Source organism: Melanostigma gelatinosum (assembly GCF_949748355.1).
Source record: "Melanostigma gelatinosum genome assembly, chromosome: 3".
Classification (NCBI taxonomy): domain Eukaryota; kingdom Metazoa; phylum Chordata; class Actinopteri; order Perciformes; family Zoarcidae; genus Melanostigma; species Melanostigma gelatinosum.
Window position 1 is genome coordinate 30,760,707 of NC_136636.1, and position 13,867 is coordinate 30,774,573.

Genomic DNA, 13,867 nt, shown 5'->3' on the forward strand with positions numbered 1-13,867 from the left:
ATCACCTCTGAGTTACAGCATCATAGTGATGAAGAGTAGAGCTGGGTCACCATCATCACCTCTGAGTTACAGCATCATAGTGATGAAGAGTAGAGCTGGGTCACCTTCATCACCTCTGAGTTACAGCATCACAGTGATGAAGAGTAGAGCTGGGTCACCTTCATCACCTCTGAGTTACAGCATCATAGTGATGAAGAGTAGAGCTGGGTCACCTTCATCACCTCCGAGTTACAGCATCATAGTGATGAAGAGTAGAGCTGGGTCACCTTCATCACCTGAGTTACAGCATCATAGTGATGAAGAGTAGAGCTGGGTCACCATCATCACCTCTGAGTTACAGCATCATAGTGATGAAGAGTAGAGCTGGGTCACCTTCATCACCTCTGAGTTACAGCATCATAGTGATGAAGAGTAGAGCTGGGTCACCATCATCACCTCTGAGTTACAGCATCATAGTGATGAAGTGTAGAGCTGGGTCACCTTCATCACCTCTGAGTTACAGCATCACAGTGATGAAGAGTAGAGCTGGGTCACCTTCATCACCTCTGAGTTACAGCATCATAGTGATGAAGAGTAGAGCTGGGTCACCATCATCACCTGAGTTACAGCATCATAGTGATGAAGAGTAGAGCTGGGTCACCTTCATCACCTCTGAGTGACAGCATCATAGTGATGAAGAGTAGAGCTGGGTCACCTTCATCACCTCTGAGTGACAGCATCATAGTGATGAAGAGTAGAGCTGGGTCACCTTCATCACCTCTGAGTGACAGCATCATAGTGATGAAGAGTAGAGCTGGGTCACCTTCATCACCTCTGAGTGACAGCATCATAGTGATGAAGAGTAGAGCTGGGTCACCTTCATCACCTCCGAGTTACAGCATCATAGTGATGAAGAGTAGAGCTGGGTCACCTTCATCACCTCCGAGTTAAAGCACCATAGTGATGAAGAGTAGAGCTGGGTCACCTTCATCACCTCTGAGTTACAGCATCACAGTGATGAAGAGTAGAGCTGGGTCACCTTCATCACCTCTGAGTTACAGCATCATAGTGATGAAGAGTAGAGCTGGGTCACCATCATCACCTGAGTTACAGCATCATAGTGATGAAGAGTAGAGCTGGGTCACCTTCATCACCTCTGAGTTACAGCATCATAGTGATGAAGAGTAGAGCTGGGTCACCTTCATCACCTGAGTTACAGGATCATAGTGATGAAGAGTAGAGCTGGGTCACCTTCATCACCTCTGAGTCACAGCATCATAGTGATGAAGAGTAGAGCTGGGTCACCTTCATCACCTCTGAGTCACAGCATCATAGTGATGAAGAGTAGAGCTGGGTCACCTTCATCACCTGAGTTACAGCATCATAGTGATGAAGAGTAGAGCTGGGTCACCTTCATCACCTCTGAGTTACAGCATCATAGTGATGAAGAGTAGAGCTGGGTCACCTTCATCACCTGAGTTACAGGATCATAGTGATGAAGAGTAGAGCTGGGTCACCTTCATCACCTCTGAGTCACAGCATCATAGTGATGAAGAGTAGAGCTGGGTCACCTTCATCACCTCTGAGTCACAGCATCATAGTGATGAAGAGTAGAGCTGGGTCACCTTCATCACCTGAGTTACAGCATCATAGTGATGAAGAGTAGAGCTGGGTCACCTTCATCACCTCTGAGTCACAGCATCATAGTGATGAAGAGTAGAGCTGGGTCACCTTCATCACCTGAGTTACAGCATCATAGTGATGAAGAGTAGAGCTGGGTCACCATCATCACCTCTGAGTTACAGCATCATAGTGATGAAGAGTAGAGCTGGGTCACCTTCATCACCTCTGAGTTACAGCATCATAGTGATGAAGAGTAGAGCTGGGTCACCATCATCACCTCTGAGTTACAGCATCATAGTGATGAAGAGTAGATATGCATCATAGTGATGAAGAGTAGAGCTGGGTCACCTTCATCACCTGAGTCACAGCATCATAGTGATGAAGAGTAGAGCTGGGTCACCTTCATCACCTGAGTTACAGCATCATAGTGATGAAGAGTAGAGCTGGGTCACCTTCATCACCTCTGAGTTACAGCATCATAGTGATGAAGAGTAGAGCTGGGTCACCATCATCACCTCTGAGTTACAGTATCATAGTGATGAAGAGTAGAGCTGGGTCACCTTCATCACCTCGGAGTTACAGCATCATAGTGATGATGAGTAGAGCTGGGTCACCTTCATCACCTGAGTTACAGCATCATAGTGATGAAGAGTAGAGCTGGGTCACCTTCATCACCTGAGTTACAGCATCATAGTGATGAAGAGTAGAGCTGGATCACCTTCATCACCTCTGAGTTACAGCATCATAGTGATGAAGAGTAGAGTTGGGTCACCTTCATCACCTCTGAGTTACAGCATCATAGTGATGAAGAGTAGAGCTGGGTCACCTTCATCACCTCCGAGTTACAGCATCACAGTGATGAAGAGTAGAGCTGGGTCACCATCATCACCTCTGAGTTACAGTATCATAGTGATGAAGAGTAGAGCTGGGTCACCTTCATCACCTCGGAGTTACAGCATCATAGTGATGATGAGTAGAGCTGGGTCACCTTCATCACCTGAGTTACAGCATCATAGTGATGAAGAGTAGAGCTGGGTCACCTTCATCACCTCTGAGTTACAGCATCACAGTGATGAAGAGTAGAGCTGGGTCACCTTCATCACCTCCGAGTTACAGCATCACAGTGATGAAGAGTAGAGCTGGGTCACCATCATCACCTCTGAGTTACAGCATCATAGTGATGAAGAGTAGAGCTGGGTCACCTTCATCACCTCGGAGTTACAGCATCATAGTGATGATGAGTAGAGCTGGGTCACCTTCATCACCTGAGTTACAGCATCATAGTGATGAAGAGTAGAGCTGGGTCACCTTCATCACCTGAGTTACAGCATCATAGTGATGAAGAGTAGAGCTGGGTCACCTTCATCACCTCTGAGTCACAGCATCATAGTGATGAAGAGTAGAGCTGGGTCACCTTCATCACCTCTGAGTTACAGCATCATAGTGATGAAGAGTAGAGCTGGGTCACCTTCATCACCTGAGTTACAGCATCATAGTGATGAAGAGTAGAGCTGGGTCACCTTCATCACCTGAGTTACAGCATCATAGTGATGAAGAGTAGAGCTGGGTCACCATCATCACCTCTGAGTTACAGCATCATAGTGATGAAGAGTAGAGCTGGGTCACCTTCATCACCTCTGAGTTACAGCATCATAGTGATGAAGAGTAGAGCTGGGTCACCATCATCACCTGAGTCACAGCATCATAGTGATGAAGAGTAGAGCTGGGTCACCTTCATCACCTGAGTTACAGCATCATAGTGATGAAGAGTAGAGCTGGGTCACCTTCATCACCTCTGAGTTACAGCATCATAGTGATGAAGAGTAGAGCTGGGTCACCTTCATCACCTCTGAGTTACAGCATCACAGTGATGAAGAGTAGAGCTGGGTCACCTTCATCACCTCTGAGTTACAGCATCATAGTGATGAAGAGTAGAGCTGGGTCACCATCATCACCTCTGAGTTACAGCATCATAGTGATGAAGAGTAGAGCTGGGTCACCTTCATCACCTCTGAGTGACAGCATCATAGTGATGAAGAGTAGAGCTGGGTCACCTTCATCACCTCCGAGTTACAGCATCATAGTGATGAAGAGTAGAGTTGGGTCACCTTCATCACCTCCGAGTTACAGCATCATAGTGATGAAGAGTAGAGCTGGGTCACCTTCATCACCTCTGAGTTACAGCATCATAGTGATGAAGAGTAGAGCTGGGTCACCTTCATCACCTGAGTTACAGCATCATAGTGATGAAGAGTAGAGCTGGGTCACCATCATCACCTGAGTTACAGCATCATAGTGATGAAGAGTAGAGCTGGGTCACCTTCATCACCTGAGTTACAGCATCATAGTGATGAAGAGTAGAGCTGGGTCACCATCATCACCTCTGAGTTACAGCATCATAGTGATGAAGAGTAGAGCTGGGTCACCTTCATCACCTGAGTTACAGCATCATAGTGATGAAGAGTAGAGCTGGGTCACCATCATCACCTCTGAGTTACAGCATCATAGTGATGAAGAGTAGAGCTGGGTCACCTTCATCACCTCTGAGTTACAGCATCATAGTGATGAAGAGTAGAGCTGGGTCACCTTCATCACCTCTGAGTTACAGCATCATAGTGATGAAGAGTAGAGCTGGGTCACCTTCATCACCTCTGAGTTACAGCATCATAGTGATGAAGAGTAGAGCTGGGTCACCTTCATCACCTCTGAGTTACAGCATCATAGTGATGAAGAGTAGAGCTGGGTCACCATCATCACCTGAGTTACAGCATCATAGTGATGAAGAGTAGAGCTCGGTCACCTTCATCACCTGAGTTACAGCATCATAGTGATGAAGAGTAGAGCTGGGTCACCTTCATCACCTCTGAGTCACAGCATCATAGTGATGAAGAGTAGAGCTGGGTCACCTTCATCACCTCCGAGTTACAGCATCATAGTGATGAAGAGTAGAGCTGGGTCACCTTCATCACCTCCGAGTTACAGCATCACAGTGATGAAGAGTAGAGCTGGGTCACCTTCATCACCTCTGAGTTACAGCATCATAGTAATGAAGAGTAGAGCTGGGTCACCTTCATCACCTGAGTTACAGCATCATAGTGATGAAGAGTAGAGCTGGGTCACCTTCATCACCTGAGTTACAGCATCATAGTGATGAAGAGTAGAGCTGGGTCACCATCATCACCTCTGAGTTACAGCATCATAGTGATGAAGAGTAGAGCTGGGTCACCTTCATCACCTGAGTTACAGCATCATAGTGATGAAGAGTAGAGCTGGGTCACCTTCATCACCTGAGTTACAGCATCATAGTGATGAAGAGTAGAGCTGGGTCACCTTCATCACCTGAGTTACAGCATCATAGTGATGAAGAGTAGAGCTGGGTCACCTTCATCACCTCTGAGTCACAGCATCATAGTGATGAAGAGTAGAGCTGGGTCACCTTCATCACCTCCGAGTTACAGCATCATAGTGATGAAGAGTAGAGCTGGGTCACCTTCATCACCTCCGAGTTACAGCATCACAGTGATGAAGAGTAGAGCTGGGTCACCTTCATCACCTCTGAGTTACAGCATCATAGTAATGAAGAGTAGAGCTGGGTCACCTTCATCACCTGAGTTACAGCATCATAGTGATGAAGAGTAGAGCTGGGTCACCTTCATCACCTGAGTTACAGCATCATAGTGATGAAGAGTAGAGCTGGGTCACCATCATCACCTCTGAGTTACAGCATCATAGTGATGAAGAGTAGAGCTGGGTCACCTTCATCACCTGAGTTACAGCATCATAGTGATGAAGAGTAGAGCTGGGTCACCTTCATCACCTGAGTTACAGCATCATAGTGATGAAGAGTAGAGCTGGGTCACCTTCATCACCTGAGTTACAGCATCATAGTGATGAAGAGTAGAGCTGGGTCACCTTCATCACCTCTGAGTTACAGCATCATAGTGATGAAGAGTAGAGCTGGGTCACCTTCATCACCTCTGAGTTACAGCATCATAGTGATGAAGAGTAGAGCTGCATCATAGTGATGAAGAGTAGAGCTGCATCATAGTGATGAAGAGTAGAGCTGGGTCACCTTCATCACCTCTGAGTTACAGCATCATAGTGATGAAGAGTAGAGCTGGGTCACCTTCATCACCTCTGAGTTACAGCATCATAGTGATGAAGAGTAGAGCTGGGTCACCTTCATCACCTCTGAGTTACAGCATCATAGTGATGAAGAGTAGAGCTGGGTCACCTTCATCACCTGAGTTACAGCATCATAGTGATGAAGAGTAGAGCTGGGTCACCTTCATCACCTGAGTTACAGCATCATAGTGATGAAGAGTAGAGCTGGGTCACCTTCATCACCTGAGTTACAGCATCATAGTGATGAAGAGTAGAGCTGGGTCACCTTCATCACCTCTGAGTTACAGCATCATAGTGATGAAGAGTAGAGCTGGGTCACCTTCATCACCTCTGAGTTACAGCATCATAGTGATGAAGAGTAGAGCTGCATCATAGTGATGAAGAGTAGAGCTGGGTCACCTTCATCACCTCTGAGTTACAGCATCATAGTGATGAAGAGTAGAGCTGGGTCATAGTGATGAAGAGTAGAGCTGCATCATAGTGATGAAGAGTAGAGCTGCATCATAGTGATGAAGAGTAGAGCTGGGTCATAGTGATGAAGAGTAGAGCTGGGTCACCTTCATCACCTCTGAGTTACAGCATCATAGTGATGAAGAGTAGAGCTGGGTCACCTTCATCACCTCTGAGTCACAGCATCATAGTGATGAAGAGTAGAGCTGGGTCACCTTCATCACCTGAGTTACAGCATCATAGTGATGAAGAGTAGAGCTGGGTCACCTTCATCACCTCTGAGTTACAGCATCATAGTGATGAAGAGTAGAGCTGGGTCACCTTCATCACCTCTGAGTTACAGCATCATAGTGATGAAGAGTAGAGCTGGGTCACCTTCATCACCTCTGAGTTACAGCATCATAGTGATGAAGAGTAGAGCTGGGTCACCTTCATCACCTCTGAGTTACAGCATCATAGTGATGAAGAGTAGAGCTGCATCATAGTGATGAAGAGTAGAGCTGCATCATAGTGATGAAGAGTAGAGCTGCATCATAGTGATGAAGAGTAGAGCTGGGTCATAGTGATGAAGAGTAGAGCTGCATCATGGTGATGAAGAGTAGAGCTGGGTCATAGTGATGAAGAGTAGAGCAGCATCATAGTGATGAAGAGTAGAGCTGCATCATAGTGATGAAGAGTAGAGCTGCATCATAGTGATGAAGAGTAGAGCTGCATCATAGTGATGAAGAGTAGAGCTGCATCATAGTGATGAAGAGTAGAGCAGCATCATAGTGATGAAGAGTAGTGCTGCATCATAGTGATGAAGAGTAGAGCTGCATCATAGTGATGAAGAGTAGAGCTGCATCATAGTGATGAAGAGTAGAGCTGCATCATATTGATGAAGAGTAGCGCTGCATCATTGTGATGAAGAGTAGAGCTGGGTCATAGTGATGAAGAGTAGAGCTGGGTCATAGTGATGAAGAGTAGAGCTGCATCATAGTGATGAAGAGTAGAGCTGCATCATAGTGATGAAGAGTAGAGCTGGGTCATAGTGATGAAGAGTAGAGCTGCATCATAGTGATGAAGAGTAGAGCTGCATCATAGTGATGAAGAGTAGAGCTGCATCATATTGATGAAGAGTAGCGCTGCATCATGGTGATGAAGAGTAGAGCTGGGTCATAGTGATGAAGAGTAGAGCAGCATCATAGTGATGAAGAGTAGAGCTGCATCATAGTGATGAAGAGTAGAGCTGCATCATAGTGATGAAGAGTAGAGCTGCATCATAGTGATGAAGAGTAGAGCTGCATCATAGTGATGAAGAGTAGAGCTGCATCATAGTGATGAAGAGTAGAGCTGCATCATAGTGATGAAGAGTAGAGCTGCATCATAGTGATGAAGAGTAGAGCTGCATCATAGTGATGAAGAGTAGAGCTGCATCATATTGATGAAGAGTAGCGCTGCATCATTGTGATGAAGAGTAGAGCTGGGTCATAGTGATGAAGAGTAGAGCTGCATCATAGTGATGAAGAGTAGAGCTGCATCATAGTGATGAAGAGTAGAGCTGGGTCATAGTGATGAAGAGTAGAGCTGCATCATAGTGATGAAGAGTAGCGCTGCATCACATGCTCTGACTGTGATGAAGACTCAACACACACATGTAGATGAACGTGTGAAACATGTTGTTCTGTTCACATCAGTGGAACGTTTCACACACTGAGCACAGATATAGAAGAGATAGAACTGGTAATAGAAAGCCAGTTACCTGACCTAAATATCATCTCCTGACAAAGACTAACATAGAATATGTAGACTGATCTTAACATGATCTAAAGACCTGTTCTGTGTGTGTGTTTGTCTCTTTTCATCAGGCCTGCTCAACACAGAACATGGATCAGAGACTGGAAGTGTCAACAAAATGGACACCATGCAGATGATCATCTATTACTAGTCAGTATTGCCTTGTTTAGCAGAATGTATTTATTCACATATTGTCAACATTTTAAAAGTCTTAGTATCATACTTTCGGAACTCCTTTTATTAAACTGAGTGTATTAACATGGACATGAGTATACTGGTTCTGATCGGGTTTCTGAAGGATCCAGTTTTTGTGTTTGAACATGCAAACATTATATCCTGATTTTACAAATCTGGATAAACCTCATCCTATTGTTGAGATCCCAGCATATGCTAGAAACCCAAATAATGGCAATAGCTCAAGCAAGAAAATGAGTTTCGTCTTATGTGGTTGACGACCCTTCATTTACTGGAAGTGACAGTGACTATGAGAAATATAGTTGTAAGAAATAGCTCAATGTGTAGTGTGTGTAACAGTGGATGGGCTCAGAGCCGACAGGTGTTGGCGATCGGAGCAGAAAAAGAATAAGGAGTAAAGGTATCAAGTGTAAATGTCCTTGAGTAAACCTTGCAGGTGGGCTTATCATCCACGGTCTGGAAGCTAAAGCAGGAAAGGTTAACATGGTCTGTATTTCCTCTCATCACCCATGCCCAATGCCATGCAGTAATCAGTAACCGGGATACTAGCATCATGTATACAGGGACGTGAATAACCTCATCTATGTGTTCCATAACAATAAAGAGGGGGTCATCAAAGTAATTTAAAAGTCATGCTCCTTTTTAGGGCCACTATGAAGACTCAGCATTCATCGGAATTCAACTTGTCTTTCTTTGTCTTTTGTGCAGTAAAATGGCTCGTAAGTGGAATCGTTGGTTACGCCGTAAATGCAGAGTGTATGTGAAGTCCAAACTGTTCTACTGGTGGGTGATCATGCTCGTCCTTCTTAATACGCTGGCCATTGCAACGGAACACCACAAACAGTCCCAGAGACTCACAAACTGGCAAGGTCAGCGCTTTATACACCTCTCATGCCTTCATGCATTTCATCCTGCATTTAGTACCAGATCATTTTCATCAATCAGCTTCATTTTAGTGAGAAATGACAAGTTTTACACTTTGATGTAGTCCTCCTAGCCATTTCACCAGATCAACCTCAAATTTTAGATCGAAAGCCTTAAGACATTGATAATAGTTCATCATAAATATTGTGAGTTTTTGGATAACTGTTGCCTTGGCAATGCTTTGTTCTCCATGAAAAAGCAAGCAGATTTTTCTGTGAGTTGGCACACTCAAAGACTCATGAAACTTTGTACATATGTCGTAGGTGATGAAATTAAAGATCTCATGTGGATTTCTGGCTTGGTCGTTATATATTGCCTCGATAGCGCCCCCTGCTAAATTTCAACAAAGCAGCCCCAGCGCCTCGTTTAACCTACATGTATGAAATCAGGTCGGCACATGTATCATATGGAGACTTAAAGAAAAGTCTCTTGGGACCATGCTCTAAAATCAACCAAAAGTCGGCCATTTAGATTTTTGTGTGAGTTTTCCCTTGATTTCTAGTCGCTATACTTTAACGAACTCCTCCGGACTTTGTCAGAGCCACTTCAAATTTGGACAATACAATCCAAAGACCTTCCTGATTAAAGGCTTTACGTTTGGTGGAATAGCGTAGCCGTGGCGTGGCGGTTATTTTATGCGACTCCCATTAAACTACGTTTTCAGGCTTTGTATTTTAACAAACTACAGAGTTTACGCGATCAACATCAAATTTGGTCAGGATGATTTAAAGTCGTTTATGAAGAAGACTTTTCAAAATGGTTAACAACCTTGACGTGGCATACGCCATCTTCGCTCCCATTTTGTGCCATTGGCTATGAAAGAGGGAGTTGTTGTAACTCCAAGGTACATTGTCCAATCCGCCCCAAGTTTCTTATGGATGATGCTAGTTCAGGCTTGAGCACATTTCCGTGACAATATTTTCACAAAGTCAAAGCGCCACCTTCTGGCAAAAGGAAACGACATGTTTTATACTTTGATGTACTCCTCCCAGCCATTTGACCTGATCAACCTCAAATTGTGTGAGGCAAGCCTTATGACATTGGTGATACTTCATGAATCTTTGTGAGTTTTTGTTAAAACATGTTGCCGTGGCAATGGATTATTCATCATAAAAAGGAAGCTGATTTTTCTGTGGCTTAGGATGATCAAATAGTCATGGAACTTTGCTCTTATGTCAAAGGTGATAAACATAAATAACTTGTATGGGGTTTTGCCTTTTCTATCAGAAATTGCCTTGACAGAGCCCCCTACTAATATTCAAAAGAGCAGCTCCAGCGGTACATTTCACCTAGATGTATGAAATTTAGGAGGCACATGTATCACATGGAGACTTAAAAAAAAGTATGTTGAGACTATGCTCTAACTTATACTGGAAGTCTGCAATTTAGATTTTAGTGTGAATTTTCCATTCATCTTTGACCATTTCTAGGCACTATACTTTAACGAACTCCTAGGGAATTTTGAGGATCCACTTCAAATTTGGTCAGTACAATCTAAAGAGCTTTGTGATTAAAAGTTCTCAAAAGCTTTACGTTTGATTGAATGGTGTTGCCGTGGTGTGGCGGCCATTTTACGTGACTCCCCATGAAACAGCAAGCTGATGTATCTCCACTGGACTTGTTCAAATCTGTCCCAAAGTTGCCATGCTTGATAACAGTCATGGCCTGAGGATGTCTACAAGCCAATTCTCCATCTAAGTCAAAGCGCCACCTAATGGCAAAAGGAAATCAGCATTATTTGACAAACAATATGTTGTTTGTCTGATGTTGTCTACACTTGATATAAGCAACATAATGGGAGGAGTTCGGGGAGGCCATGGGAAAGGACTTTCGGTTGGCCTCAAGGAGGTTCTGGCAAACCATCCGACGGCTCAGGAAGGGAAAGCAGGGCTTACCCCAGGCTGTTCTCAGCAGGTGGGGGGGGGGGGGCACTTTGAGGAACTCCTAAACCCGACCAACATGTCCTCTGCAGAGGAGGCAGCGCCTGTAGACCTAGGGGGAGGCTCACCCATATCCCTGGCAGAGGCCGCTGAGGTAGTTAAAAAGCTCCTTGGTGGCAAGGCGCCCGAGGTGGATGAGATCTGCCCTGAGATGCTGAAAGCGCTAGACATAGTTGGGCTGTCCTGGCTGACACGCCTCTTCAATGTCGCATGGGGGTCGGGATCAGAGCCCTTGGACTGGCAGACCGGGGTGGTGGTTCCCATCTTCAAAAAGGGGGACCGGAGAGTGTGATCGAATTACCGGGGTATCGCACTACTCAGCCTCCCGGGGAAAGCTTATGCCAGGGTGCTGGAAAGGACGCTCCGACTGTATGTCGAACCTCAGATCCAAGAGGAGCAATGCGGATTCCGTCCCGGCCGTGGAACAGTGGACCAGCTCTTTACCCTCGCAAGACTACTGGAGGGGTTCTGGGAGTTTGCCCAACCAGTCTACATGTGCTTTGTGGACTTGGAGAAGGCTTTCGACCGGGTCCCTCTGGGGTTCTTGTGGGGGGTGCTGCTGGAGTACGGGGTGCCGGACCCATTACAACGGGTTATCCGGTCTCTGTATGACTGCAGTAGGAGTTGTGTCCGCATTCTCGGCAATAAGTCAGACACGTTCCCGGTGGGTGTTGGCCTCCGCCAGGGCTGCCCTTTGAAGACCCAGAACACGCTGGAGGGATTATATCTCCCAGCTGGCCTGGGAACGCCTCGAGATCCCCCAGAATGAGCTGGAACATGTTGCCGGGGAGAGGGAAGTCTGGGTCAGCCAGTCTTGGCCTGCTGCAACCGCAACCCGACCACGGATAAGCGGACGAAAATGGATGGATGGAATGCATGTTGACACACGCTGTTTAGCGCCACAGTGGTTACAGGAAGTGGTGGACTATTTGCAAAACAGAATTTCCAGGGTCAAATACTCCAAGCAGGGAAAAAACATTGAACTCACGGCCACGTTGTCCAATGGCCGCAGACATTCTCGGCCGCGTAAGCTGAGGTCTCGCAAGTACCCCTAATGTACGCAAAGATGCGAGGGCCCGTTCATCGCTGCTTGCAGCTTTAATTCTTATTCTTATTCTCTTTCAAGGGGAAAAGGAGGTTCTTGGGATACTGGCACGGTTTAGCAATTTGGCACGCAAGCCTGTCGTGGCAAAAATAGCTGTCTGATTGGGGTGTCTAGCTGAGGTATGAACAATTGACTCTATAGCGCCCCTATTGAGTAGCCCCAACTTTCGGTTTCACCTACCTGTATGAAATTCGGTCGAACAAACATTAAATATCATGTTGCTTAAAACTGAAATAACTAAAATAACTAAAATATGCATTAAATGTAAAGATTTCAAAAACACCAGTCATGCAACAGCATGATCCGATAATGTATCTGACCCTTACAGAGTTTTGATAATAAAGTTTTGGATAAATCCCTTGAAAATATTCCACAGTAAGTGAGTTCATCTTTAAAAACTACTGATATTTGACAAAACTGACCTCAATCAGAATGTGCTAAGTTCCTCCATCCCTCAGCCCCTTTCTCAGTTCTCCCCTGTGTCCCCTTTGGAACTGCAGAACTTCACAACAGGAATGAGAAACTCCACCTGTATCCTGGATCCCATCCCATCAAACCTTGTGAAGGACTGTCTCCCAGCCATCTCACCACTCATCACAGTCATCATTAACTCCTCCCTCAGCTCCGGTTCAGTCCCCGACACACTTAAACTGGCTGCTGGGACCCCCATCCTCAAAAAACCTGGACTTGACCCCGACACCATGAGCAATTTCCGTCCCATTTCCAATCTTCCCTTTCTGTCAAAAATACTGGAACGCATTGTCGCCACACAACTTAAAGCCCACCTCATCTCCAACGAGCTGTTCGAGCCATTTCAATCCGGTTTCCGCTCACAGCACAGCACTGAAACAGCCCTCCTCAAAGTCACCAACGACCTCCTCTCTTCAGATGCTGGTCACCTCAACATTCTCATCCTCCTCGACCTCACTGCAGCTTTTGACACCATCAACCACAACATCCTTCTCTCCCGCCTCGAATCCTCCCTCAACATCACCGGAACTGCTCTCTCCTGGATTAAATCATATCTCACAAACAGACATCAGTTCATCAGCATCAACAACTGCACCTCCTCCATTGCTCCTCTGTCTCAAGGCGTCCCCCAGGGTTCGGTGCTTGGTCCTCTTCTGTTCATCCTCTACTTGCTACCTCTTGGTAACATCATCCGTCACCATGGACTTCACTTTCACTGTTACGCCGATGATGTCCAACTCTACATCTCCACAAAAGCCATCACCACTGCTACTCACTCCACTCTCACCAGCTGCCTCACTGACATTAAATCATGGATGCAAACCAACTTCATCAAACTGAACTGCGATAAATCTGACATGATCATCATCGGTCCCAAATCCCTCACTAAAACCTGTCACAAGCCTCACCATCGACAACTCCACTCCGTCTCCCTCCCCACACATCCGCAACCTCGGAGTCATGTTGGTCAGCAACCTCTCCTTTGAACCCCTCGTCAACCGATTCACCAGAACTGCCTTTTTCCACTTAAAAAAACATGGCCCGTCTCCGCCCATCACTCTCCTCATCTGCTGCTGAAACTCTGATCCACGCCTTCATCACCTCAAGAATTGACTACTGCAACAGCATTCTTCACGGCACATCATCCAAAGGCCTAAATAAACTCCAGTACATCCAGAACTCTGCTGCTCGCCTGCTCACCCAGATCCAACGGATGGAATACAAAATCCTTCTCACTCACAAAGCCCTCCACAATCAGGCCCCCTCCTACCTCACCGAC

The 13,867-nt window shown here is 45.8% G+C and overlaps 1 protein-coding gene across 4 annotated transcripts in view; it reads left to right on the forward strand.

Annotated features, from left to right (window-relative positions):
- Positions 1-13,867, forward strand: part of LOC306775199 (dihydropyridine-sensitive L-type skeletal muscle calcium channel subunit alpha-1-like) — a 115,686-nt gene that overhangs the window by 26,523 nt on the left and 75,296 nt on the right. For all 4 annotated transcript variants that reach the window (XM_079265502.1, XM_079265505.1, XM_079265504.1 and 1 more), the window contains exons 9-10: positions 8,025-8,103; positions 8,857-9,017. In XM_079265502.1, coding sequence (XP_079121628.1) covers positions 8,025-8,103; positions 8,857-9,017 — 240 coding nt within the window. The remainder of the gene's footprint in view (positions 1-8,024; positions 8,104-8,856; positions 9,018-13,867) is intronic.